This window comes from Saccoglossus kowalevskii, chromosome 6, assembly GCF_978046115.1.
Source record: "Saccoglossus kowalevskii chromosome 6, keSacKowa6.1, whole genome shotgun sequence".
Classification (NCBI taxonomy): domain Eukaryota; kingdom Metazoa; phylum Hemichordata; class Enteropneusta; family Harrimaniidae; genus Saccoglossus; species Saccoglossus kowalevskii.
Window position 1 is genome coordinate 28176462 of NC_140646.1, and position 25861 is coordinate 28202322.

A 25861-nucleotide genomic window follows, 5' to 3' on the forward strand; every position below is an offset into this window, starting at 1 on the left:
TGTTTTATAAATATATGTGAAGAGTGTTGAGTGTATCTTGTCGCATGATCATTACCGACCTTGCTGTGGTGTATGTAGTGCGTGGGTTTCGTCACGTCCACCTCTTACTAACAAGGTGTGCACGTTGATGCGTGGTGATGGCCTAGTTTAGCACTGAAATAGAAGAGCACTACAACGAGCCTGAATTGTGTTGTACGTAATAGACTATAGATTCAGTGGCAGGTTTCTGTTTAAACAACATGTAGCAGGTGTCTCGGATTATTGATGGCTGCAATCTATCTAAAGACTACAATCACAGATCATTAAAAAGTAAGAATCAATTTCGAACAAAGAAAATGCAATATGTTGTAAGATGATTTTTGTTTCATAATTGTTGTTAAATAATACCTTAGTTATTACAATTTGTGTTCGTTGTAATGTCACAGTGATAAACTGCTACTTACGTGTGTGCATAATAACACAGAGTTTTACTGAAACAATTCACAAAAGCATATTCTTATTCAGGTTTTGTTTTCAACTCCCAGTTTGACATATATATACTTTCAGCGCCAGGCATTTCTGATTTGGATTGCCGACGTCTTGTATGTGTTGGTAAGTTAACGGTTTCGGCACTAATGTCGCCAATAACTTGTAATTCCAATTGTTCAGGATCAAGGGTCCTGAGGTGACCACTAGTTTCCACGTCTTTCGACTTGCTTGTCTGTTTCTTTTTCTCCCGTGTAAGTGATGTAGCTTTTCTGGGTTCACTGGGAGAATCGGTAACTACCTGCGAACTGATTATTTTAAGCTGCCCCGCATAAAATTCCATTTCGCCATAGATGCGTTTAAGTTCGTCCTGTAGATAAAGAGGGAAACAGTGAAGAAACATAAAAAATCAAACTTCGTATTTTTCATTATTGGGATTGAATGTACAAAACGTATAACTTGGTCACTTTTTAAATCTCGTCGATAGAGCGTAAAATAAAAACAAGATGAATAATTGCAATGAAAGTCTTGAAAGTGTGGCATTGCCTGACCTGGACTTCCTCCTTATCGCGCTTGAATTCAATGGGTTCTTCGATGCCTTCCACGGACGTTCCAGCGTCCATGTTTATTACAGCTTGTTTTTTGTTGGCCAATTTCACTGCTGCGGTCAATCCTGTTGTTGTCCTGTTTTCGTTTTCACTCTCGTTAGCTCGTTTTCTAATCAGGAATATCTACCAGAGAGTACATGCGACAGGGTTATGACAAAAAAGAGATAACTGTTTTATCTACCACTTTATAACTGTGTTAACCCGGCTTTTGACGTAAAAATACTAAGTATTACCTTTGAGCCGAAAAGAAGCGTCACCATAAATGTTACGGTTAACTGTGTCCGTACGAATGATACAATAAAGATTATCTCAGTCCGTGAATTGTTCTGAAGTATAACTCTGAAATAATCAAACAAAACAGTTAAATGGAAATATTATACCATCAGAAATATTAATTTCAGATCACTCATTCTATAACATTCACGTTTGTATTTTTGTTCGTTCAATCGCTTGTTTATTAAAAAAAATGGTTTTGATTACACTGTTTGACAGGCGCACAATATAGGAATCGGGCTTTATACGAGTATACAGTTATAGAAGTTGAAATATCTGTCTGCACTTTAAATCTAAATAACGTACCTGATAACTATTAGGAATAAAGTAAGAAGTGTCTCATTGTAAATTGCAAGGCTGATATATTGGCTTTCATTGAACTGTGATGGCGCTTTTCGTACTCGAATGCATAGATATACACCCCAAATTAGTAACGCCAGCTCCACTAAAAGGAATACGGAGACAAACATCATTATTACATACCGAATGAAAAATATGTTACGCAAGAATGTACTATATGAATGATATGCACTTTGCAAAATCGATTGAAGGTGATTGCGTGGTCGCTTTGTTCACATGTAGGGAAGCATATACGGTGTTCACGTGCGTCCTCAAATTACTTCGAACAACGCTAACCTATGTTTGAGAGTCCAGTAAACGAACGTTCACTAGAACCGAGACCCCAAACAGACTGGTAACTAATATCGTACTCATACGTGTACGTTAACAGGAATTAACGGATACATTAATGAATCAGTAGGGGTGCGATAAGGCCAAAGAGTCCAAATTTTTTTTAAAAAAACGATGCGCTGATGCGATTTTTTTTATGAAACATAAAAAAAGTCGGCCCGCGCATGTGCGAACAAGATATCGCGCCCCGGTAACAGGCACATCTCCTCTCCTTTTTTCTTTGTTTAAAATAAAAAAAATGTATTCTAATTATTATTCAGTATTCCGTCACAAATACTTTCTTATTAAATACTGTCAAGGTGAGAGAACTAGTGAATACTGTCTGAGGATTCCGAACAAAACTTTCCGCCATCGAAATAAGCGTCATACCTAGAACAATGGACACGAGGCAAAAAGTGGTATAACTACTGATAGCGTTCGAGTTTTCCTACTTTAACGAAGGAATACTACGAGTTTTGGGTGTGTGTTTTTGCAGCTCAATCGCTGACTGTGTGTTACGTAACTTCTTTTGTAGAAATCCGACAATTTCTGTGTCTTACTTTCTTTTGTGAATCCCAGTCTCAGCAAATCGAAATCAAAATAAAACTAATTGTCAAAACTGAAGTGAAAATGCAAAATTCATTTTAAAATGTGAAATTACAAATGCACATTAATTTTGAAATGTAAATCCATGTAAATCCATACAATACAAAAGACGTGCCACTTTTTGAAAAGCCCCTCCTCGGTTGCCGTATTGTTCGAATACACGGTGTTGCTGCTTAAAAAATGCCCCATTTTTAAATAGTAAGGGGAAAGTTGTACTCTCCACTTAGATCATGTGAGAACAAAATCGTGAATAGTCGAACTTTTTCCTATGTTTGAATAGTAATATGCATTTGACAAGGCTGTATGAGTAACAATAACTTACATGCCATTCCTCCATAATGCCAGCCATCGAAAGTACACACCCAGTATTTTAGTCCATCCTCGTTGTATCGGATGACTGCCTTTACTCTGTTCAAAGCTGTCCAAACCGACAGATACAGTACCAACACTGTCGTTAAAATGATGATTTTGATGTATAATTGTGAATCCTTAATGCGTATTGGTTTGGCGCTCCTGACTCTGAATATGACAGTAATTCTGTAATCGATAAAAAATAGGAAGCAATTTCGGTGATTGCATATTTTCGTTGCTGAAACGTCTGTGAGTAATATGTGTTTGATACTAGTACTAGATGTTACTTTGCGCAGGATTTCATTCATCGCAACTGTGAATGGAAAATTCGTTCTCATACAACGAGCCACTATGTGTTAATGACATCATCAGACAGAAAATACGATGAAAGGCTCATGAATGCACCTCCCCAAACATAAATAATCGGCTATGGAGAGCGGATAATTCTGGGGCACGTAACTTTAATGGTGTTCTTTAATAAGCACTCACAGTCATTTAGTAATGAAATTAGTCTTATCATATAGCTTATTTTAATTCCGCTCTCGTTAGCTCTGCTCACACGAGATAGTAGTATACGGAGTTATTTCTAGTTATACCTCTCCATGCATACATTCGAATATACATTGTAGATGAAATATGTCGATATATTTTAATACCTTTTCATATGCACATACCTCCAAGTTTTGAAAAGTAATGCTCCATAAGCCAAGGCAAATCCAATATGATGAACCCATGGCGAAAGAACGCATGTGACATAGTTTGGAGTGAAATATTCTATTATTATCTAGGATATTAATGATAATATATTTATTATATTATTGCCGTTGTTCGTAAGTGAAGTGTGCATGTGTTTGCCTGTACAATGTATTAGAATACAATAATAGGATTTTCCCATTCCATTGAAGGTATTTAAAACGAGGATTTGTATAATTCGTGTGAAGTGGGAGTTTTCTGTGTTACCAACATTTATAACTGTCATGTTCTATTATTTATAACGTTCAATTCAATTGCCGAGTCTTGGCGTGCAACATATGCATATATCGTTCCTTGATTTTCCACTTACCCCTGAATAAATAATGAAGGCACCAATCAAGATAACATACAATAGGCCTGGACTGGCAGCTTTGACGACCTATGAAGACGTAAACATAAGATAATTCCTGTCATTAATTTCAACGGGAGATAAACTGAAATTCCCTCACGCATTCGAATTGTATTGCAATATTTAAACTGATGATAATGTTCCTACGTGGACTCATATCGCATACCTTAAAGATAGGGCCAGTTATATTATGACGTCAATGGCAAATTCCATAAGTCTGTTTATTAATTTATTATGGATGCCAGTAAAATAGGATAACACAAACAATGGTTTTACTATCGACTTCACTGCCCTGTTGACTGTTAATCATTGTATTATCTGATATATGTGTATTTAATTATTCATATTATAATATAGTACTGGTAAAACAAAGTTTCAGAAATGTTCCTCCCTCTACAGGGATATTTTCACAGTTTATGACTGGAACTTTTTTAAAATAAAAATCGACGATCATGCGTGAACAAATTCAATAGTGTATTGTTAAAATATAATCTTCTTTCATATATATTTTAATATCAATTATTTCTAATATAAAGGACATTCAATGTAAGGTGTTATAATTAATTTGTCGTGCAATGAAATGCAAATAAGTATGAACGAGAGACAATGCCTCACTGTAAATGCATATCACACTCTCAATATTGGTAAATTTGTCCTTGAACACAATGTGAGATTGTCTCCGTCTCCAAAGACGTCATATGGCATTTTGTTTGACATATGGTGAATCACAATGTATCCAATATATACTGAACGTTTTAAGATAAAAACAAGCCACGTTTTGTCGCTAAATACATCCTTCTAACTTAATCTTGGCAAAACATAGAAATTCTTCCCATAATGTACAAATTGACATGACATGTGCAAGGGGCACGGGATATATTGTTTACCTGTTAACATGTCGCCAGTTTCTAAACCCTAAATAGATTAACAGATCGACTAAACAAAAATGTATAATACATTTTGAAGGTAACATCATTCATGAGATGGAACGAGCCATATGAATGAAGATATTCTTGTCATTGTTTTTTTCAAATTTTGAAATTTATAAATGTGATAAATAAAATATAAATTGTCATAAAGGCATTAGATACCCTAAATATAACTGCCTGAAAATAAGGATGAACAAAGAATTATACCAGCTTACCTTGTTTTCTCTTTGTTTAAAAGTGAATAAAAAGAATCCAAACAGTGCAAGCATTGGAATGCCATTGATAGCCACTATAATTGTTTTTAATATAACGTTCTGTTGCACAAAACATGGACTGTAGTCTTTACATTCGTCACATCCTGCTCGGCAAGGCAAACAGTCATAATATCTAGAGAGAATAAACATTATTATTTATTTATTTATTTATTTATTTATTTATTTATTTATTTATTTATTTATTTATTTATTTATTTATTTATTTATTTATTTATTTATTTATTTATTTATTTATTTATTTACGTATCTCTGGCAATATTAGTATTGCCGTATTTACAAAGAAAACGCACTTATCTAAGGATGCCAACAACATCGGTACAGATGTTACATGTACACATATCACAGTGGTAGACTAGGTTTACTATACAATGCAGTTACAGTTGATTGTGATAACAACGTTACTTCCGTAGTGAATACTAAAAAAAAGAGCCTCGGGGTATATGCATAGCATACTTCCCCGTGTTATCAGTGTATTTCATACTGTAGAGCGAACCCAATTCTACACATAGACAACGGCATGACACACATTTAAAATAGCTTTTTGCAACATGACTCGCGTAATTAATTGAATTACTCGCGCAATTGAATTACATACGTCTGTTTATGGAAGGTTAATATCCATTCACTATCTAATCAAGTTATGTTTTTATCACTTGTTCTACCAATCAAATTGTGGATTATAAAGTAGTAGTGAATTTAAATATCGTTCATTCCTATTTTGTCAATCGAAGTCAAATGTCATTTACTTCGAGTTGTCAACCTTTAAATGGCACGTTATCGATCAGCTCAATTATCAATGCCTGTACGGTATGGGGTCAGAAGGTTATTAGCACACGTGTTACAAATGTACCCAAATACTTAGTTATATTTCAAGTTCAAAGTCAAAATGTCAAGGTGCATGCATGTTCACTCCTTTAAACTTTACACTAATGTTTATTACACGACTCGCCCGGTTAGATTTTCCTGACAACATAGTATATGTAACAGCGTCCGGATTACTTTCGGAAATTCCGTCGCGTTTCGGAAAGTTTTAATTTTCAAAACTTTTGAATATTTATTTGTGCTTTTAGGTTAGTGAGGAGGTTATAATAATTTTTCATTTTACTTTAACTCTGTTTTTTACACTCCTCAGACCCCTTTAAAAAGTCACTTCTGGCCATTATAATGGCCACTATTTTTTTAATGGCCAGAATATCAACCAGACCTTTTTTAATGGTCAAAATATTGACCAGTATTTTCAAACTGGTAGTTATAATGACCACTATTTTTACACTGGTCAGAATAATAGTATTTTTTTATTTAATGATGGAGTGGGTGACAATCTATTTTTTTAATGGGTATTATAATGATCATTTTATTTTTCATTACATGAATAAAATGGTCATTTTTTTTCACGTCACAGATATACCCGGTAATGGCACATGGGGATTGACAGCTCTCCTCTTTGTCCTCCCTCGCTTCAGTTTGCTTCAATTTTAAGCCAGTACAATTGTAGGTAAACGTAAAATACAAGATGATGAAAATTTTGAAATATGGAATTATATATCTTGAAAAAATATGAAGTTTTGGGTTAATTTGTTTTTAAAATGACAACAGATCATGCACTTGATATTGTTGACTTAATAATATATAGTGTAATGCAATAGGTTATTAAAAAGAGAAGATGACCTGTTTTAAAAAAACGGTCTAGACCCTTATCACGGGCGCTAACGAAGTTTGTGCAAACATGAGCCGAGGCTAATCACCCAAAATACCATTGTACTTGATGTCCATTTGACAATTTAACTATTATATTCATAACTATTCTTATTCATAACTATACTAAACTTGACAATCAATACAAGCACATTCTGTGACATTATTCTTGAGATAAAAATGGACTGACAATGAGACTCTGTACTACTTCCTGTTCTCATAAAGGCAATGTCTATCATTATAATACCTTGAACTAACAAGCAAGACATTCACTACTCAACATTTGAACAGTGTGCAACCCCCAAAATACTCAGCAACTGACTTTCCACCAAAAAAAGTCACATAAACAGCTGGTTACTCCAAAAAGTCACAGGGAGTTACTCCAAAAAGTCAAATAAACAGCGAGTTATTAATCCGAAAAAAGAGCCTGTCTTTATGAGTGGGGTTAAGCTCAAACATAAACAAAATTCCCATTTTAATAATGACAAAAAACTAAAGTTCAGTCTTCAAATACACCCAAACTATAACATTTTACATTGAAATACTTAACCAGTGACTTTTCATATTGTGTGTTAGAAACTGTAGAAGTTTATGTTGAATGGTCGATGGAAGGTGATTTTAAAGTGGCTTAAACACAATCAACTAAAAAATACCCATGATGCTCTGCTTCATTTTTATATTCTGCTATTTTCTCTATTGTGAATGGTTTAATGCGATATGAAAAATATCTGTGAAAATATTCCACAACTACTACATGTGTACAAAACGGTGTTGGGTGGTTCAGTAAGTTATATGGGGGGTCTAGCATAGAGCTCCATGTGTGTAGCTAGCTGACTTAGCAGTGAATGGCATGTTTGTTTGCTCACGATATTATAATGCTGGACAATAGAAGTGTTCATGCTACATGAAGTACTCGCTAAGATTTAAGCTGATGTTTGCATTTTGACTCGACCCAATTGAGTCCACGCATTGGGAGGGACAGTCTGTTTACGAACGCAAAATTTCTGCTGATGACATGCTCGTTCAAATTTATGAAGCAACGTGCACTGGAACACGAGCGAAGGCGGACTGATTTATTTTGATGCACAGGAACAGTATATAACGGCGTTACAGAATGCAGAGTTTTATTAGTGCATGTCGTAGACAACGAACCAAATTTGTTGTATGCTCTACTACAGCGACCCAATCAGTGTGGAAGCGTGTACGGAGTAATGACTGGTGGGATACTAGTAGACGAGTACTCCAGAAGTCGAAGATATGGTGTTTCGCATGCGCGAGCATGCCATTCTATCAACTATCAGCAAACTTGTATCGGAAGCACCACAATGGTTTAAAAAAAAACAGTTGAAAAAACTGGTGATATTAATAAAAAAAATAAGCATTATAAATCAATAAAACATGGAAAAGGAATGAAAAAAAAATATTAAAGGAGAAAAATATATGGTGGTTGGTTCGATAATTTGTGGTTGGTTTATTTCGGTTAACAGCGTAGTAATGGCACTGTACCATTGCTGTTTAATTGTTTGTTCATAATTGCTGCCTCCCTTGGGAAACAAGTTTGGGTGTTCTTAGCCAGTGCACAGACCCTCAACACTGTGGCCTGTGCTATAACTGTTGGGCACTCCTGTGAGTGAATACAATCGAGTATAGCTGATATGCAAACATTTGGGATTAGCTTAAATCTTAGCCTGCACTTGGTCAAAGTCCCTCTAAGGACTGTGACTTGGTGTAGCCTGAAACCAGACTACTGTGGATTAGTGATGTTTTGTAATGGATTAGCTCCCTGATGAGTACATTTAAATAACAATGGAAACTATTTTGACATTTTTTTTCTGTTTTGTAAAAAACTATTTTCACAACAACATTAATGTTTTACAATAAATTATACCAAACATATGTATAATTTAGTAGCAGTAAAACTTTTTAAGTTTTTTTGAATTAAGAATGCACCAATCTCACTAGGAATCTATTCAAATCTAACCCTTAGTGTGCTATTAATAATGGCTCATCAAAGGTATTAAATTACTGAACTGGAACACACATCTTTGTATAGTTTTCAAAACTAAAATATTATTTCATGCTCTGGCCCCTCTCATGTAATAGTTTGTTAAGAATACATACATTATTTAAAATCATTTTAAAAATGCGACTGGAATGTCCAGGCCAAAACTTCTGCTGCTGCAACATCCGTCCATTCCTGCATGTATATGCAATTGTTTCTCTGAGATTCTGCATGCAGCTAGTTTATTTTTTGAACTGAATAACACATTTCTAGAAGTTTATTTTTACATTGCCAGATAACACTATATATAATTTTACAATTTCAGGAATAGATTAGATTACTTGCTATTCCATTAGAAACTCTTACTTCCATGTGTGATTTTTAACAAGCGTTCATAGGTTTAGCCATGGAACTTAGCCATGGTTTAGCTAACCAAAAAGAAACAAAAGCATAGTGACAGGAAGTCACCACAGCCGAAAGTATGACAAAGGCTTACGCTTCAAAAAATGACTGGAAAGTAAATAATTTATAACCAAAGACCGTCTATACATAAACAACTAAAGATTTGGAAGGTACAGCTTTGCAAACTAAAAAAGTCATATGGGGGAGGGAGGGGGTTAAAACATTGCTTCGAAACATCATCTTAATTATTCAGCTCAGTGTACAAACACATGAAGTACAGAAATTGAATAATTAATGAAAACATTAGACAAAACAAGTATATATAAGCAATATTAAAAGTATGCCATGTTTTGTTTTTGATGTAGTGCACCGCCATAGAGACTGTTTTAGTGGATAATAGTATTTTAGGTTTGCAATGTCATATTTATCAAGTTTTCTTGTGAGGCAGTTAGCTTAAGAAGGGGGCTGTGCAAAATGTTTTTTCTCCTCTTTATTTTTGTGCTATTCTTTTTCTAGTGTAAAATATTTTTTCTCCAAGATGTAGGCGTGTCAAATGTTTTCCTATTATTGATCTCTGCAGGATTTTTTCAATAAACTTTTCCTTTTAATTATTATTAAGAAGATGAAAGATTGTAGAGTGAGTGTGGGTGTGTACAAAAGGGTCAGCAAGAAGAACTATATAAGATAGCTGAAAATCATGAAAATATACCAGTTGAAAGATGATGTCACTTTTATTTGAGGGAAAACATGGAAAAGCAATGTACATTGACTCTACCGACTTGGAACTTTCAATATCTGTGTGCAAGCGTAAAACTGATAAACATGTAAATGCTAAACCATTGTATCCATCAATACTGGTTAAATTTTTTTCTTCCCTTAACGTCCATAAATTCTGGTTCTTCAACTTCTTACGCCCAATATATATAGTTTTTTCCTTTTTTTAAATTGTCATTATCTGCAAAAAATAATTCACTTTGCTATTAGTTTATAATGACCAGTTTTTAATTAATACACTTTGTAACCAATTTTGGAAACAAAAATTTGTTGTGTCTGTGTATGCTGGCATATTTCTGTCCTCACAAATAGCAATGTCGATAAAATGACATCTTGTGATATGTTAATTTTTCCCCTATGCAACTCAGATATACTTCCAAAAAAATGATACCCGGTACATTCTGATTGAAAAAATATAAATATCGTAAAATGCATCTAGACAACAGAATAAAATAAAATAACCGAATATATTAAGGGGTTGTGCCATATATACACAAAGTTTGTCTCTTGAGAGACTAGGACAGTACATTGCTGTACTTAGGAACCTAATTTATGAGAACAATAGGGGGATTTAACTTCCTACAAGACAAGAGACAAAAGAATGTTATGTAACAATGCAGCTGCATGATTTTGTCTCTCAAAGTAGAAAGCTGTGTACATACAAAATTATAGAGTCCCTCCACAATGGGAATGCTACCATGAATGTACAACTTACGATCCCCTGGTACTTTCACAAAATAAATAATTGTATTATAATTATGATCCAATACAATACCATATTTGCTCTAAAATTACATTTGTGGATACTAAACCATGAAAATATTACTTATTTCGACCATTGAAGATCCCTGTAATGTACCTAAGTGCATGTGCTGCTAAATAGAGTTATTATGGTAAGTGTAATATTGTAATATTGATTCTATATTTTTTTACAAAATCAAGAAAATAATATTGAAAATATAAAAACAGTTTAGTTTGAAAAATGATATAATGGTATTCAGATGGTTATGATTTAAGCATAGACCTTAGAAAACAGGGACATGCAACTTTTGTCTGAGGCAAAAGAAAATCCAGTTTCCTATGTGCAATGTGGGTTATAACCTCCCTAGAAGATTTATACATCTAAAAACAGTTTTTACTAGTATTCCCATTGGTCAGTGTATAACGAGTGCACTATGCTATATCTGTTCTAAATATGATGAAAAATCCACTTGTTAAAATGACACAAATTTTCACAGGTCATTGTTTAATTTTAGCAGGGAGCTGTAACATTACAGCTCCCTGATTTTAGGCAGTTTTGTTTCCTTGCAGAGAAAACTTGCCATTTTTGTTTCCCTTTCCTGATTTCATAGTGGAATAAAAACTTAATTTTTAGTTTCACTCGCATCAATAGAATGGACATGGCTATTCAGTTTCGATCAAATTTAATTTTTCTGATTTTATTCCAACCACAAAATTGTCTCATTTTGTGTAGCTACACCCTGGCAGCCATGTTTGGCTTATGAAACAGGAGAAGATGTAACAGTGGTGTTGACATAGATTTATTATCAGTTTCTCTAAGGTGTTAATTTGGTAGAGGATTATAACTAAGGTTACTTGAAAGGGATACCCACAGTAGCATGCCCCTGTTCCCATTATATAGACTAAATATTTTTTGTCCAAGTTGAGCCAGAGTACCCATGATCAATTTGACTGACCCAGAAACGCCCAGGACTTTTACTGACTGCATATTACACCTTCATTATAATTTGTTTAATTCTTGCCCATTTGCCCCTTGGATCTTTAATAGTAGTGTTCATGCTACACAAATTTCAGGCTAAGATTTAAGCTAATCTTATATGTTTGAGTTCATGCACAGAAGGAAACAATGGTTAGCACGGGGTAAGGAACACCCAAACTTATTAAGAATAGGCAAAATCTTCAGGAATTTTAACTATGATTGCTCAGTTAGAGGAACTAGGAAGGTTAGTTCAGTTATAAAACAATACCAAAGCAAATTCAGAAAGTGCAAATTGCAGAATAACAGGAAGTAGCACAGAGTCTCATCATCAGTTCATTTTTCCTTGAGTAAATCACTCTATATGTGTTAACGTTGATTGTCATGCAGGAAATGGCACACCAAAATAAAAAGTTATGAATATAGTAGTAAATCTTCTAAATGAACATTGAATACAATGGTTTTTTTAGCCGAACTAAGCGCTCGTGCATGTTTTGTTTTGCCTGTGCTAAGGCTCTGGACTGACCAGATTTACTCTGTACTTAGTATTTCTTAGCCTATGTTTATGCAAATTTGTTTTAGCATAGGTATTGGACCTCTTAGCCTTTGCTAAAGAGCTCTGCGTGAATACTACTAATAAGTGTCTTCTGTTTATTCCTTCCTTAGGCGCATACATTTAGGTTCACTTCCTTTTTATATTGATGTCTACAACCCATTCAAATCAAATTAGGCTCAAAGATGGGCAAAGAATATTAGATTTAATTGAAATTTAGTTTAAATCCATGCTAAATTAAAAGTTATTTTGAGTATGGGAGTTTTTTTTGTGCGCAAATAAAATGAACTGTTGCACACTGTGGACATATATCATCTATACTAGTTTACAGGAAAAAGGGATTCTGTATGGTATTTGACGTTATTGGCATAATATATATAGTTCATACATGGTTACTAAATTAGATTTCCCAATGTACAGTACACTATTGCTGGTATTGTCTGAAGAGAAAAAAAACAATATTCATAATCTTTGAAAATTTAAAAAAAAAACATTTTGCAGTCAGTTAAATTATATTAATAATTTGAAAACATTGCCATGAATGGAAACAAATTTACGTTGATGTTTTTGCAGATTTCAGGAGTTGGAAATAACCTTTGTTTATACTTTTCTTGTATTAGCTAATCCTCATTAACACCTACTTGAGCTTGTTGTTTGACAATTATGAATGATAATGAAACAGTACTTACACAGTGAGCCACGACTGAACAAAAACTTGCGCATTTATTTTTTCCAAAAAATAGGTATGATAGTACATAAAGCAAAGGCCACAGTGTTTTTCAATTTATATCGTTTTTGAAAAACAAAAACGAAAACCCCAAAAGACTATCCTGCTACATAAACAACAACAAAAGTATCTAATATTGTATTGAAGTCATTGTAAAATGGTAAAATAATTACAAATTCATACCTTGATGTGCCAGTTGCAGTACTGCAATCGTCCTATGATTCAACATTATCTAAATACTCTGCAGGTTATGTACCGGTAGTCCACCAGCAGTCACTGGCATCAGCGTTACTATATAATTTCACTGGGGATCGAGGCATTATTCGCGCAATTTCATTTAAGTGTACTTGCAAGCGCCAGTGAAACTTAGAAAAATAAATTCCCACATGTATATTGATTCACACGAGGTAGAAGGTTTTTTTCTGGGCCATTATATTAGTGACACGAAACAAATACTGGTCATGTTATGTATGTAATGAAAAATAAAATGATCATTATACTACCCATCAAAAAACAAATTTCGTCAACTCCATCATTTAAAAAGCAATTGTAATTATTCTGACCAGTATAAAAAACATGGGTCATTAAAACCACCATTTTAAAAACACTGGTAAATATTTTGGCCACTTAAAAAATTCTGGTAAATATTCTGGCCATTAAGAAAATAGTGGCCATTATAATGGCCAGAAGTGATTTTTTAAAGGTGTCTGAGGGGTGTAAAAAACAGAGTTAAAGTGAAATGAAAAATTATTATAACCTCCTCACTAACCTAAAAGCACAAATAAATATTCAAAAGTTTTGAAAATTAAAACTTTCCGAAACGCGATGGAATTTCCGAAAGTAATCCGGACGCTGTTATGTGTGAATATAACAGAATTGTAAGTGTAAAACGAACAGTATTTTCAAACATTACACACATTACCCATGGAACCTGCACAATCGGGCTAAATTTCAAAGCTAATGTCACATGGTCATATTTTAGCCATAATTACAGAACTATAAATTCTAAAATATGGCTGTTGTTTGTTGATATGAATAAATGTTGATATTGAAAAAAATATGCCGCCTTGTGGTGTCTCTTCTGAGTGTTGTATAATTAAATTTCAATTTATTAGAACAAGAATTATCCATAAAAATGTGTATTTCTTCACTAAACTGTCTTTTCTTTCCGTGCACGTATTTTAATTTAGTGCCTTCAACTCGTGTGAAATGTTTCTCGACTACAGGTCCACATATCATTTTTCGTTGACATGCTCGTGTATTTTTCTTTATTAGATTTCTTTTATCTGCCAAGATGGATATAACTGAGAATTCCGATTGAGTTTGAAGGTTATTTCCTTTTCTGCCTATAGCTATAAATAGGCATATTATCACCATTGCCAAGCGTGGTTGTTAAGGCATCAAGTGGTGGAAATAAACATTTAGTGCGTTTTCCCGCGATGACATATATATAAGATTTGACAGAACCATCGCAATAGGCGAAATAGATTAAAGCAAATGCAATTGGTACGTGCCTAAACTCTCAATTATCAAGTAATTAGCCAAGAGAGACAACACGGTAGACTATAATTCAAGGCAGTAATTATACATAAATATATATATTCTCTGTTCATTAGTGCAGCAGAAATATTATATAAATTATATTATAATCTCTATTGTGTATGTATTAGTGTATTTATTCACCCTTGATTGTATCGTTTTTCTCAGGTAATTTCGTTATTCAAACCTTAAAACGAATAAAACTTACTGCAATGTCCATGGATGTAGGTCATGTATTGTCTGCTACTTCACATTTTACGTGCCGAGATTTCAAGTTACAATGCCCATAAAGAAGCAAGTATGGACATACGCGAAAGAACACCACAAGTGTCTTATTATAATAAAAACATGCGAGTTATTCGCACGAGATCTGTGAAGATTGAATTATTGTTGACATAACGTACACATTAATATGCAAGTAAGACAATACCACACAGATCCAAAGTTACGTCATAATTATCATATGCTAATTTTCATAATATTTATGCAATTTTGTGTTCTGCATCCAAGCTGCATTACACAAACATTCGCGTAGCCATCGTCCTCGTTTAAATTATGTATATTTATCAGTGTCAGCATTGTCGCAATCACCTACTGGCTAATGATCTTAACTTGATTCATTGGTGGGTTGATATGTTTGTTTTCTGAGTGATCGATGCCTCAAAATCAGTTATCGCCAACTGCGTACATATATATCAATGTGCCCTCTAAGGCTGCAGGGTCTGTATGACTCAGAAACATGTCGATGTTCTCCCTAACGATTATTAAATATGGACTTGCGCTAGTTAGCCTAATATTACCATTTGTCATGTTTAATCAGACTGGGGTAGGACATATTAGGTTTAGGTTATTTGTTTATGAAAGCTTATGATCACGATCATTTTAATTGATTGAATAGCAAAATACCCTACCATAAATTAAATTCTCTTAAACTTAATACACGATTAAATCAAAACATGCGCAGCGCATTTTGATTGCAGTGTCTTGCTGAATTTATTCATAAGCACAAACAGGCAGTTTAATATTACATAAATAATACTTTGCATGTTGTGAAAATCAAAATGTAATCAATAAACGTGCCTGTAAGTGCATTGATAACTGTAATCACACTGATAATATCCTCTTGTTATCCATGGCATCAGTATATTCCATCAACAATGATTGCTTCATTTGAAATTCTTGAGTACCAAACCGGCGACAGTGATGTGCAGCATAACAATGACCGTTCGAGGTAAGGTTGTTACAAACGTTTCTACTCATGACCGGTTTAATAACTGTGCCAATATAAATGTTACTGCGCGCTCTGCGTCAATTTCTAAGTTGAAATGTAAAGATGAAACTGAATACTGCGATTATAATTGCCTTTCTCTGGGTAAAATACACTAATCACCGGCTCCACTCACATTGCGCCTTGTCTACATGCGATATGTCACGTATAAGTGACGTCTTACACGCTGCATATTTTATATGTGTTGGCATATTTGGTTATTTAGACCATTGTGTCCAAAGGTTATAACAACTGTGACAGATATGATCGCAAACTATATGCACAACTGATTTGAAGGCTATCCTGACTGTGTGTGTACACTCAAAATGTCGTGTTACACAACTAAGCAATCGTAGCATGAGTTTCGGACCAGCATCGTGAGTATGCTATTTGTAATTGAATGTATTTATCACTGTATATCCTGGACCACGAGAACGAAATTAACGATAACTTAGGTAGTTCATAGCAAATTATTCTTGTATTGGTTGTAAAATAATTGGTGTCTCTGATTGACAGTGATACGGGTGCGGTGATATATTAATTGGGTGCGGTGTAAGGTGTCCCGTGGAGATCAACTGGCGCATATTGATACTGTTAGTATCGCCTTGCATTTAAATGAATAATAAAATCAGCATACAATTTTATATGTTTGTGTGCGTATCAATAAATCGTACTAGAAATCGTCTGAGCGTGGTTCGCCGCATTGTCTTGAGAGTAACTTTTACGCATATATATTTCTTGCTCACACGTGTGAACAAAATATTGCATTGTGTACTACGATAACAACCCTAAATAAATCATCCAAACACAGTTTAACAACGAACAGCCTGTAAGATGTTATTACCCTGTCATGGACTCTGACTGAATACTCACGTATCATACTCATTTAGCTCGTTGTGTATTTTCTTGTTGTACTGGTCTTCTACTTCAGTTCCATTGAATCCTGTATACCCCGTGCCTGAATGTGGATAATAATAGCCACGTTTGCATTGACACGTGTATGCACCTGTTTTGAAGCCCTGGCCAGGGATGAAGACGCACTGTTTTAAAAAAAAAACATATATGTTTGTACTAGATGATTATATATAGGACAGGGAAATAGTGCGGGGATACCAAAGATGAGTGTATATATCTGTGTGTAAGTTGTTGTATTTATTTATTTGATTGTATTCGTTTTTGTCTCTTCCCAGTTTGCTCTAACGGTATGTGTAGTATGAAATACTAACTACTGATTACAGTCATATGTGTACGTATCATGTATTCCATCGGTTTGCCTAGCACGTACTACAATGGCTGTCTAAAGATTAAGACCTGGATTCATGTAATATTTATTTACTCCTAATGTGGAACTTTTCGTTATCACATTGAAATCGCATTTTCATTCTTATATTGTCAAAGGAAAAAGCTTTAATTAGGTAATTTTTAGATGATTGGAAGGTATCGAAGGAGTCACCGGCGGTAATTAGTGCAAGTCGCGCCCAGGTCAAATCTCATACTTGTGATTTCAATTAGAAGAGCGGATGAATTGTGAGAAAATCAATGTTTATCAACACAAATGTCGCGCATGTGCAGCGCGACGACCATCACCCTTTAATTTAGCATATTCAGCTGCCAACGGAGTATCTGTGCAGGATAAAAAATATAATGCATATAAATGATTGGCTGCAATAAGTTCCATATTCACAATGTGAACACGCACTCGCACGATTGTGTATTTATGGTTACCTGTGTTGTTTCCTTTTTGCATTTATGCGTGTTGATAAAAGGATCGTATCCCACCTGTACCCCCTCACTGACATCGCACTGGTTAATATCTACTTGGTCCAAGTCAACATCTATTGTGGTAACGCCCCTGAAAGTATACATACATCTACATAAATGGTGAATATATTGCTATGGTAACAATACTCTACGTCACGGAATGTTATTATATCCAATGACGTCGAATGTGTTTACCAGATTACAGAAAGTATATTGGTTTTATGAACATATTAACAAAACGAAAGAAATGCAGTCCAAGTTATCATTACATATTAATATTTTAAGCTAAAGTGCTAAACTATATATTACGACACGTTGCCAGGCAACCACGCGGAATATTCGAATTAATGTCAACATACATCATATTGCAAATAAGCTTTTTGGAAAAATGTGTCCTTTATAATTATTATAAAAGACATTCAGAAAAATAATTTGTCGTGGGAATAGTAAAATACCAGGATACGTGGAAGCATATTTCCCCCGAGTAAAATTGTCGAATATACTATTGAAATACAATTGTTTTTCAATACACTTTTTTTTAGAATTTAAATATAAGTAAATGTGTTGAAATTCAATATTTGAGACTCATTACATATTAATTGACTACATAGATGTAACAAATATCTCCCTTCACGCTAATTGAATTTTACAATTAAATTACATATTCATTTTCCATACTCTTATCCTGGTTAGCCTGGCTGATATACCATGTTTATAAGCGTAATTAATGTCCATGTATTTACATAGTATTATGAATATAAGTCACATAGTATTGATTAAGTGATACGTTTGCTATGGCAACACGGTATGTATATATGTTGGTTAGCATAACTTAAATTCAGATCAATTTTCCTTGTCCCGAGTATTGATAATGACAAAAAATAATGATCAATTTTCCCGTGCTCCATAATATATATAGTGGGTTACATTATAACAATACACTTTATATAATAGGGCACTGTTAGTAATGTAGAATTCATTCACTAATGGTTCTACCGCAATCGATATAACTTGATTATTTTACCCCAAAAATGAATATTGAGCTATGTCAGATATTGGTCACGTGATAGTTAGTATCGCGGGATAATGGAGTGAATGTGTTTTGTGTATCCTTGGGCGAGCTTAAATCGATAAAAAAAATGCACATTCAATCAAACATCGACAATTTGTGATATGTTTGCTCGCCGATTTGGTAAACCCGATTTATTGTACAAGTGCGCCTTACGTCAAAGATATTTTATATAATGGCATGGAAAATAATAGGTTTACAAATAAATTGTTGACCAGGAACGTCTTTCGATTGACCAAACAAAACAAAATCTGCAAAATTCGCTGGTAATTAAATAAGAGATTTTTGGTCTTAGAACATTGTCGTCGCGTGAGAAGCTGCAACTCATAACACTTTTATTCGAATATTTATTTGCTCTAAGTACTGAACGGTACTATGCCATATATGATCATAAACGTACACAGTATGATACGCATTGACATTTATTACATACGCGACTAACGAGACGTCTTGAATTGCCAATTTGCGTTCGTGGGCTTCGAATCCAATGATCAATGAAATGCATTCAATAATGGTCGTACTCAAGCTAAAAATAAGCGTGCCGTGTAGTAATAGCAATAGACACAAATATGAGTATGAGAAGGTAGGCCCTACAAAACATGACCAAATAATTCATGTACGGTTGATTTGTGTGGATTTTATTTAGTATGCGTTAATAGATTCATTTAGACACACCAACTCCATCCCTCTAAATTGGAATCAATATGGAGGATACCGTACAACTCTCGACAATCGTGTGACATTGTGGTCTGCTCTGCATGTAGAAGTAGACCTGACAAAACATGCTATATTTATGTAAAACATTTGATGAACTGTCAACGGCAGATATATAGATATATCCAGCAAATGTGCTGACAATACTGACGAAGTGTTATCTCATAAACCCAGCAGTAATGTAAAACTCGGCGTATGGCAGTAATCGAAGGACACGTCTTAATTACTGGTGCATGTCATCAGAATAGTCAGTGTGGTGTATACAAGCAATGAATAAAATAATTCGACGTATTCCAACTAAAGTCTGTATATTTAATTACATTCCATTTTAATCAACATATAATAATAAACCCCGCTAATCGCAGACTACGCTTTGAGTATAGGATATGGCTGAATAACTGTATTCGCCCAACGTATTGTGTTATCAATAAACAAAATAATGTCAAGCGAAATGAATTTGAGTATCTTCAAAAATGACAAGAATTATTTAAATGAGTACAAAAATCGATTCATAATTTTATGATACTAATGAGCTCATTTTTCATTTTTGGTCAAAATAGTAGTGTGAAATATACTATAATGTCAACGAGCAACCATCGCTTCCTGACTTCATTCGATGATAAAGTATGGCCGATGGCACAAGCCGTGTAACCATGGTGACCATGTAATAGCTAACCATGCATCAACTGACGTTTTCTCAGCGGGACGTTCTCAACCATTGGGGCAAGTATGAAATGCATGTGTATCGAATCGGGTAATTTGTTCACTGCTACTGTGAAACAGTTTGCTCCGATTCAACGCACATTAATAATTTTCCTTAATGTAAGTATTTATTTTGTGACTTCTAAACAAACATGGACTCAGAATGTGTATTCATTTACACTACGTACCATGCACCTTTGATTGTTATTGTAACTACGTGACATTGAAGATACTCCTCGCACAATATACAATGCAATTTCTCACACGGCGTAAAATCAAGGCCGAGTACAACGTCAACATGTTAATGGAAATATCTTGCCTGCACTCAACGTAATGAGATATTAAAATATGAAGGCTATTATAGTTTAAATTAAATCAGCTTAATTGTATTGTTGTAACATGAAAAGATGAATAAAAATATATTGTTACTATAACAACCTGCTGGCAAGAATACATACAAATGAACCTGAACTGTATTACGAATATATGCTCCGAGTGTTGTACGTTAAAATGTCAGTGATTTTCAACGGGTTAGGTATTGAAATTGTTAATAAAACGATATTATTAAATCATTAGGAGACGTAGCGTAATTATTGTTCGAAAATAAATTAATGCTGAAATTACAGTATATCAATTCAGAGCCATTAATTGTATGGCAAAACGACAAACCGGCGGTGCGCTATGTTGTTTCGCAAATTAGTGGTCTGGGTATACGAGATTCGATGATACTGCCGGTTTTTCTTCCTTTTGAACAAAGTAACAGTGTCGATTATACTGCAATGTCAACAAGAAACCATCGTTATCATTCAATGATTAAGTATGGCTGTTCACATAGTGTATGTAACCATAGTAGAAATACCTAACCATGCATCAACATTTTCTGCATGGGCAGAACATTGTCAACTATTGTGGCAAATATATGCGTGTGATATCGGAGCAAATTGTTTGACTGATTCAGTGTCACAGTATACAATGGAATCGATCGTTTCTCACACGTCGTAAAATCAAGGCTGGGAACAAGTGACATATACGTCAACGTATTAATGGGAAATGTCTTGCAAGCACTTAACGTAATGACACATTCAAATACGAAGGCTATTATTGTTTAAATGAAGGCAATTTAATTGTTTTGTAGTAACATGAAACGATGAATAAAGTTATAGTGTTATTATAATGCCAGACCAACCTGCTGGCTAGAATACTTCTAGTTCACTATATAAAATAATGAGCTTGAACCTTACTACTTTTCCTGCAATGACAAGATGTCATCTGAATTTAAGTATAGTATAAAAATACCAGCATTATGATTGGCCCAGGCAAGCACATTTGGCTTTTGGTGATAATGGTGGTTTTACAGAATATTTCTTGAGTTATTATTATTATTATTATTATTATTATTATTATTATTATTATTAAGAATTATATTATTTCGAATAATTCTGGTAGTTTCAGATATAAAGCCGTATATATTTGTGACGTAATTTCAAATTCCCCCTGACCTCAACTTCTCCGCGCTCGGATATGTGTTTCATCCATGTCTAATGGATTTCTATTCACGGATTGTGAAACGGCCACAGTGTGAATTAGTAATTATGTTACTAATCTCCGTAACCGTAAACGTAGTGATGGCTACAAAATAACTAAACTAGTAGTAATCGGTGTTCATGAACGGCGACTATTTGTGGAAATGAAAAAGCCCTAATAAATTTCCATCACTTCGTTAGTTTTAAGTCTTTAGAAACTGCGAAATGTATACATAGGATAAACAGGATATCAAATTCGTGACTTTTATTTGTTCCTCGCCAAATGCTCGGAACGAATGGAAATTATTACACTCGTTTAATAAATCTGATATTCTAAGGCCACTTGTGAGATATCATTAAGGTAGCGAGACTATTATTTGAGTTGAAAATTACGATTTTCACATTTATTTATTAATTGATGAAATGCACCATAAACTTTCATATGATAAAGTCAATATAACATAGAATGTCATGTAAGTTGGTTAAAATATAGATTTTCAGAAGGGAAGCAAGGCAGCCTCAGTAGTGTTTTCCAAAATCAACAACACAGGTTTAATCTGTGTGCCTATAAGTTTCAAAGATAAACTCAAGACAAAGCAATGTTAGGATGTGTTATCAGTAGCTATCTGACACACAATGAGTGTTTCCAAACATTTGAGTGGTTTGTCTCCGCCCCTGTTTGTTTCACAGATTAGTCATTTGCATATGAATGTGTCAGACACAAGGTCACACAGCCACTGAAACAAAATCATTGATTTTGGTGTTTTCATATGCCGAATTTATCCAATTATAGCTATCCCATTCCTTTATTTTTTGGTTTCCAATAGCCTTACACATTTGGATGTCCCTACACATGGTAAAACAGACCTTGATGGGGAAAACAAATTGATTGTGCCGATAAACAAGCTTGAAAATCTTTGCTGTTACTTCATGGACGTTTTCTAGGAGTTTATGTTTTTCAAAATACAAGGTCTTTAACAAAAAATAACGTATACTTATTGTCGTCGGATTAACACCAAATTTTCACAGCTTTAAGGTGACAATGAGAGGAACTTGAATGTGTCCAGACAAACTATTTCATCGATTATTTACCAACGAGTTGTGGTTTGAGTTGGGGGCAATGCGACTAAAACAGTAATTGAAATTCAGGACACTATTTTTTAAAACGCGTTGCTTGAATAACACTAACCAGACACATTCAATTTACCAGACTATTGAACAACTAGGAAAAGTGAAGAAAATACTTCTTATCGCCAGCATAATGCGTAATTATTTTTTTTACAGAATAAATAATTTTTTACCTTTGATTGAGTAACGTGTCGTAGATTGCAGATACGGGCATGCAAAATACACTTGTGAAAAGCTTGAAGTCTGTCGATTCTAAAAATATATACTTTCCCGGGTCTATTTGTAGTCATTTAGTCACAATTAGAAGATGACAACAAGTATGCAAATAATAGTCCCGCTACCTTAAATGTCATTGCATTGTACATGTAATAGATGTGTTCATATGGTGATCATAGTAGTGTGTCTAATGGCACAATGTGTGGTTTCTACAAGAATCCGTCATGAACGCCACACGAGATATGAACATATTAGTAATATCATTGAACATTATGTCACTTTAATGACACTAATTGTAACTCGCATATACGTAGTTCAAGTGATTCATGCGTGAAATGAATTATTACATACTTACGCAAACTTAAGAAACACTTGATGTACATCTTCATTACCCTCTGGGTACTTCGTGGAACCGATTTCAATCCACGAAGTGTTATCTGTAAACACAGTTTCATTTCGACCAATCAGTCGAAAAAAAGGCACTGAGAACGTAATCATCCATACATCACCACCCCCACAGTCAAAGTACGGGTACGTCCAATACCCGTCTTCTAGAGTAATCAGCGGCGACGGTAGACCTGTACTGCCGTCATTTCCAATAGGCAAAGATTGGTTAATCGGCGTTGATGTTTTCAAGTGTGCACTTAGATTACCAAACCTTACATACGGAACATTAAACCAGTCTGCTGCGGGGTCGTGGTAATAATAACCTATTGAAAGGTCTTTTGTGTAAACTAAACCGGATCGTCTCCATGCGTAAGGGCAGAACAACTCATAGTCACGGTAATAGTATTTATCGAAGGCTATAGCTGATCCTACGATGGTTGGAAACTCTTCGATATTTGATCTCACTATTGAATAAAGAAGGTAATCATCAATCGCGTGGCTTCCCCTCATGTGGTCCTCGGCTGTGGTGAGAATATCAGTAAGCAGATTTGCAGCTTTGACAGCAACACTCGCCTCGTATTCCCACCTTGTGGCATCGTAGGTTAATGGCAGCGCTTTACCGAAGGTGCAATTATCACGCGTTTTCTCAACTTCAGTCACATATTCAAGCGCCGCCTGGACTGCGTCTACGTACCACTGTGTGATATTGCTCGTATTCGTAGCTGCACTGGATCCTGTCGAGTTGTTGAAATATAGAATGCACAGTTGTATACAACAGGTAGTAAAAATGTTGAATCTATAATAATTATCGGTGCTCATTTCATCTCATATATCCATATCTAAACAACTGCAGTCTTTGATCGTACACGTTCTTCTAATTCCTGTAATGGAAAGCTTGCGTAAGAATCATGGTGCAGAAACATGTGCTTTTTAACTATTGCGAAATAATTCTCTATTTAACATATGTGACTAGCAATTTGGATTATTAGTCCCAGATGAGAGTGCTATTATCGGAACAGAATATTCATAGCTCCTCTGAGTGAAACAGTTTCCGTAGTTCTAACCTGGATAATCTTTTAGTCAGATAAAAGCAGTAGTAGAAATGCTTAGTGTAATTTGCATATTGCCATAATATTCAGGGAGCATGCTCAGAAGAAAGCATAACGTCAACAACAGTGAGTGCACTCGATTACTATTATGTGCTGATATATGTCACTTACATTGTGTACGCAAGTCAACCGGTGCGGGCATGGTTAAACGAGAAACAAACCGGTCATGCTGTCTAACCAGTGAAACAAATGCACCAGGGTATATTTGGTAATCGGCATGTTCAGATTGGTACGATGCGCACCCTGTGTAATCGAGACAGCCAAATGAAACGAATCACCCAACATACAGCTGCGGGTGATTTTGAAAGTGTGTCGATGAGCTGATTACTAAAAAATAATTAAGACCATTACAGAGGTGTGTATGTTAGCTAGTCTGTGCGTTTAGGAATCTGTCTCTCGAATTTCTAACTTTCGTTAAATCGGTCACAACCTGAATGAAATACACAATTAAGATGATAATCGAGATAAGCTTTATCTGTTTTAGGTCATCGGAGAGTTGTCGCCATGACGATCGCCGTCAGAGAGAAGTGTGTCACGAGCGACGGTCTTATTTTTTATACTCTTGACATTCTCACATATTACCTTATCATGGCAAATTAATATAGTCAGCAATGTCAAAAGTCGAAAAGGTGCGTTGTGTTGTCATGATAGTAACAGCATATATTATGACAATAATAGGCGGAATACCACATACACATCGTTCACCTTGAACTTCATAAATAATATTGGGTTTTGTTAAATCTCAAGCTACTCCGTGAGGCGAGTCGAATACACCGGTTGAGTACAATTGAGAACTTACAAAAATGACATTTGTTATATATCTTGTTCAGTATAATATTATATGTATATATGAAATATATTAGATTCCGAGTAGTTAGTCTTAACACAATTGTGTACGAAGTCATATTATCCTTCACTTTTTTCAGTTTTACAACGATCAGCCCACCCGAGAACAGGGGTATTAAAGAGCCATTATCGTTGTATTAAGAGTGATTTTTTTAAATCATATAATACATTTTATAAGATATATTTTTCAAATCTGCCTCGAGGAATGTATTCCTATATATAAGAGTGTCTACACAGAAAAAGTCTTCTTCGATATATATATCTGTCGAATCTCAACTGATCGTATCTTCATTATAATTAGAATGACTGTCTATATGCCGTGTCTTTCATTACAATTCCACCCTATCAAGAATATGTCAGAGATACAAAGGCCAAAGACATGGAGCGGTTCATTTACACCTTCTGACGCTTAGTAATTTACAGTTGGTCGCAGTTCGCGAAGCTAATATTAT

General features: G+C 34.6%; 1 protein-coding gene across 1 annotated transcript; it reads right to left on the reverse strand.

Moving 5' to 3' along the window:
• Positions 1-341: 341 nt before the first annotated feature.
• LOC144360983 (metabotropic glycine receptor-like) lies at positions 342-24731 on the reverse strand. Its single transcript, XM_085500648.1, has 12 exons — positions 24725-24731; positions 23423-24188; positions 17680-17806; positions 16828-16994; positions 5219-5390; positions 4036-4104; positions 3647-3756; positions 2944-3158; positions 1653-1791; positions 1307-1412; positions 1017-1196; positions 342-835 (listed from the first exon to the last, which is right to left on the reverse strand). The coding sequence occupies exons 1-12, from the start codon at positions 24729-24731 to the stop codon at positions 497-499; spliced, it is 2397 nt and encodes a 798-aa protein (XP_085356774.1). The 3' UTR covers positions 342-496.
• Between the last annotated feature and the right edge of the window lie 1130 nt (positions 24732-25861).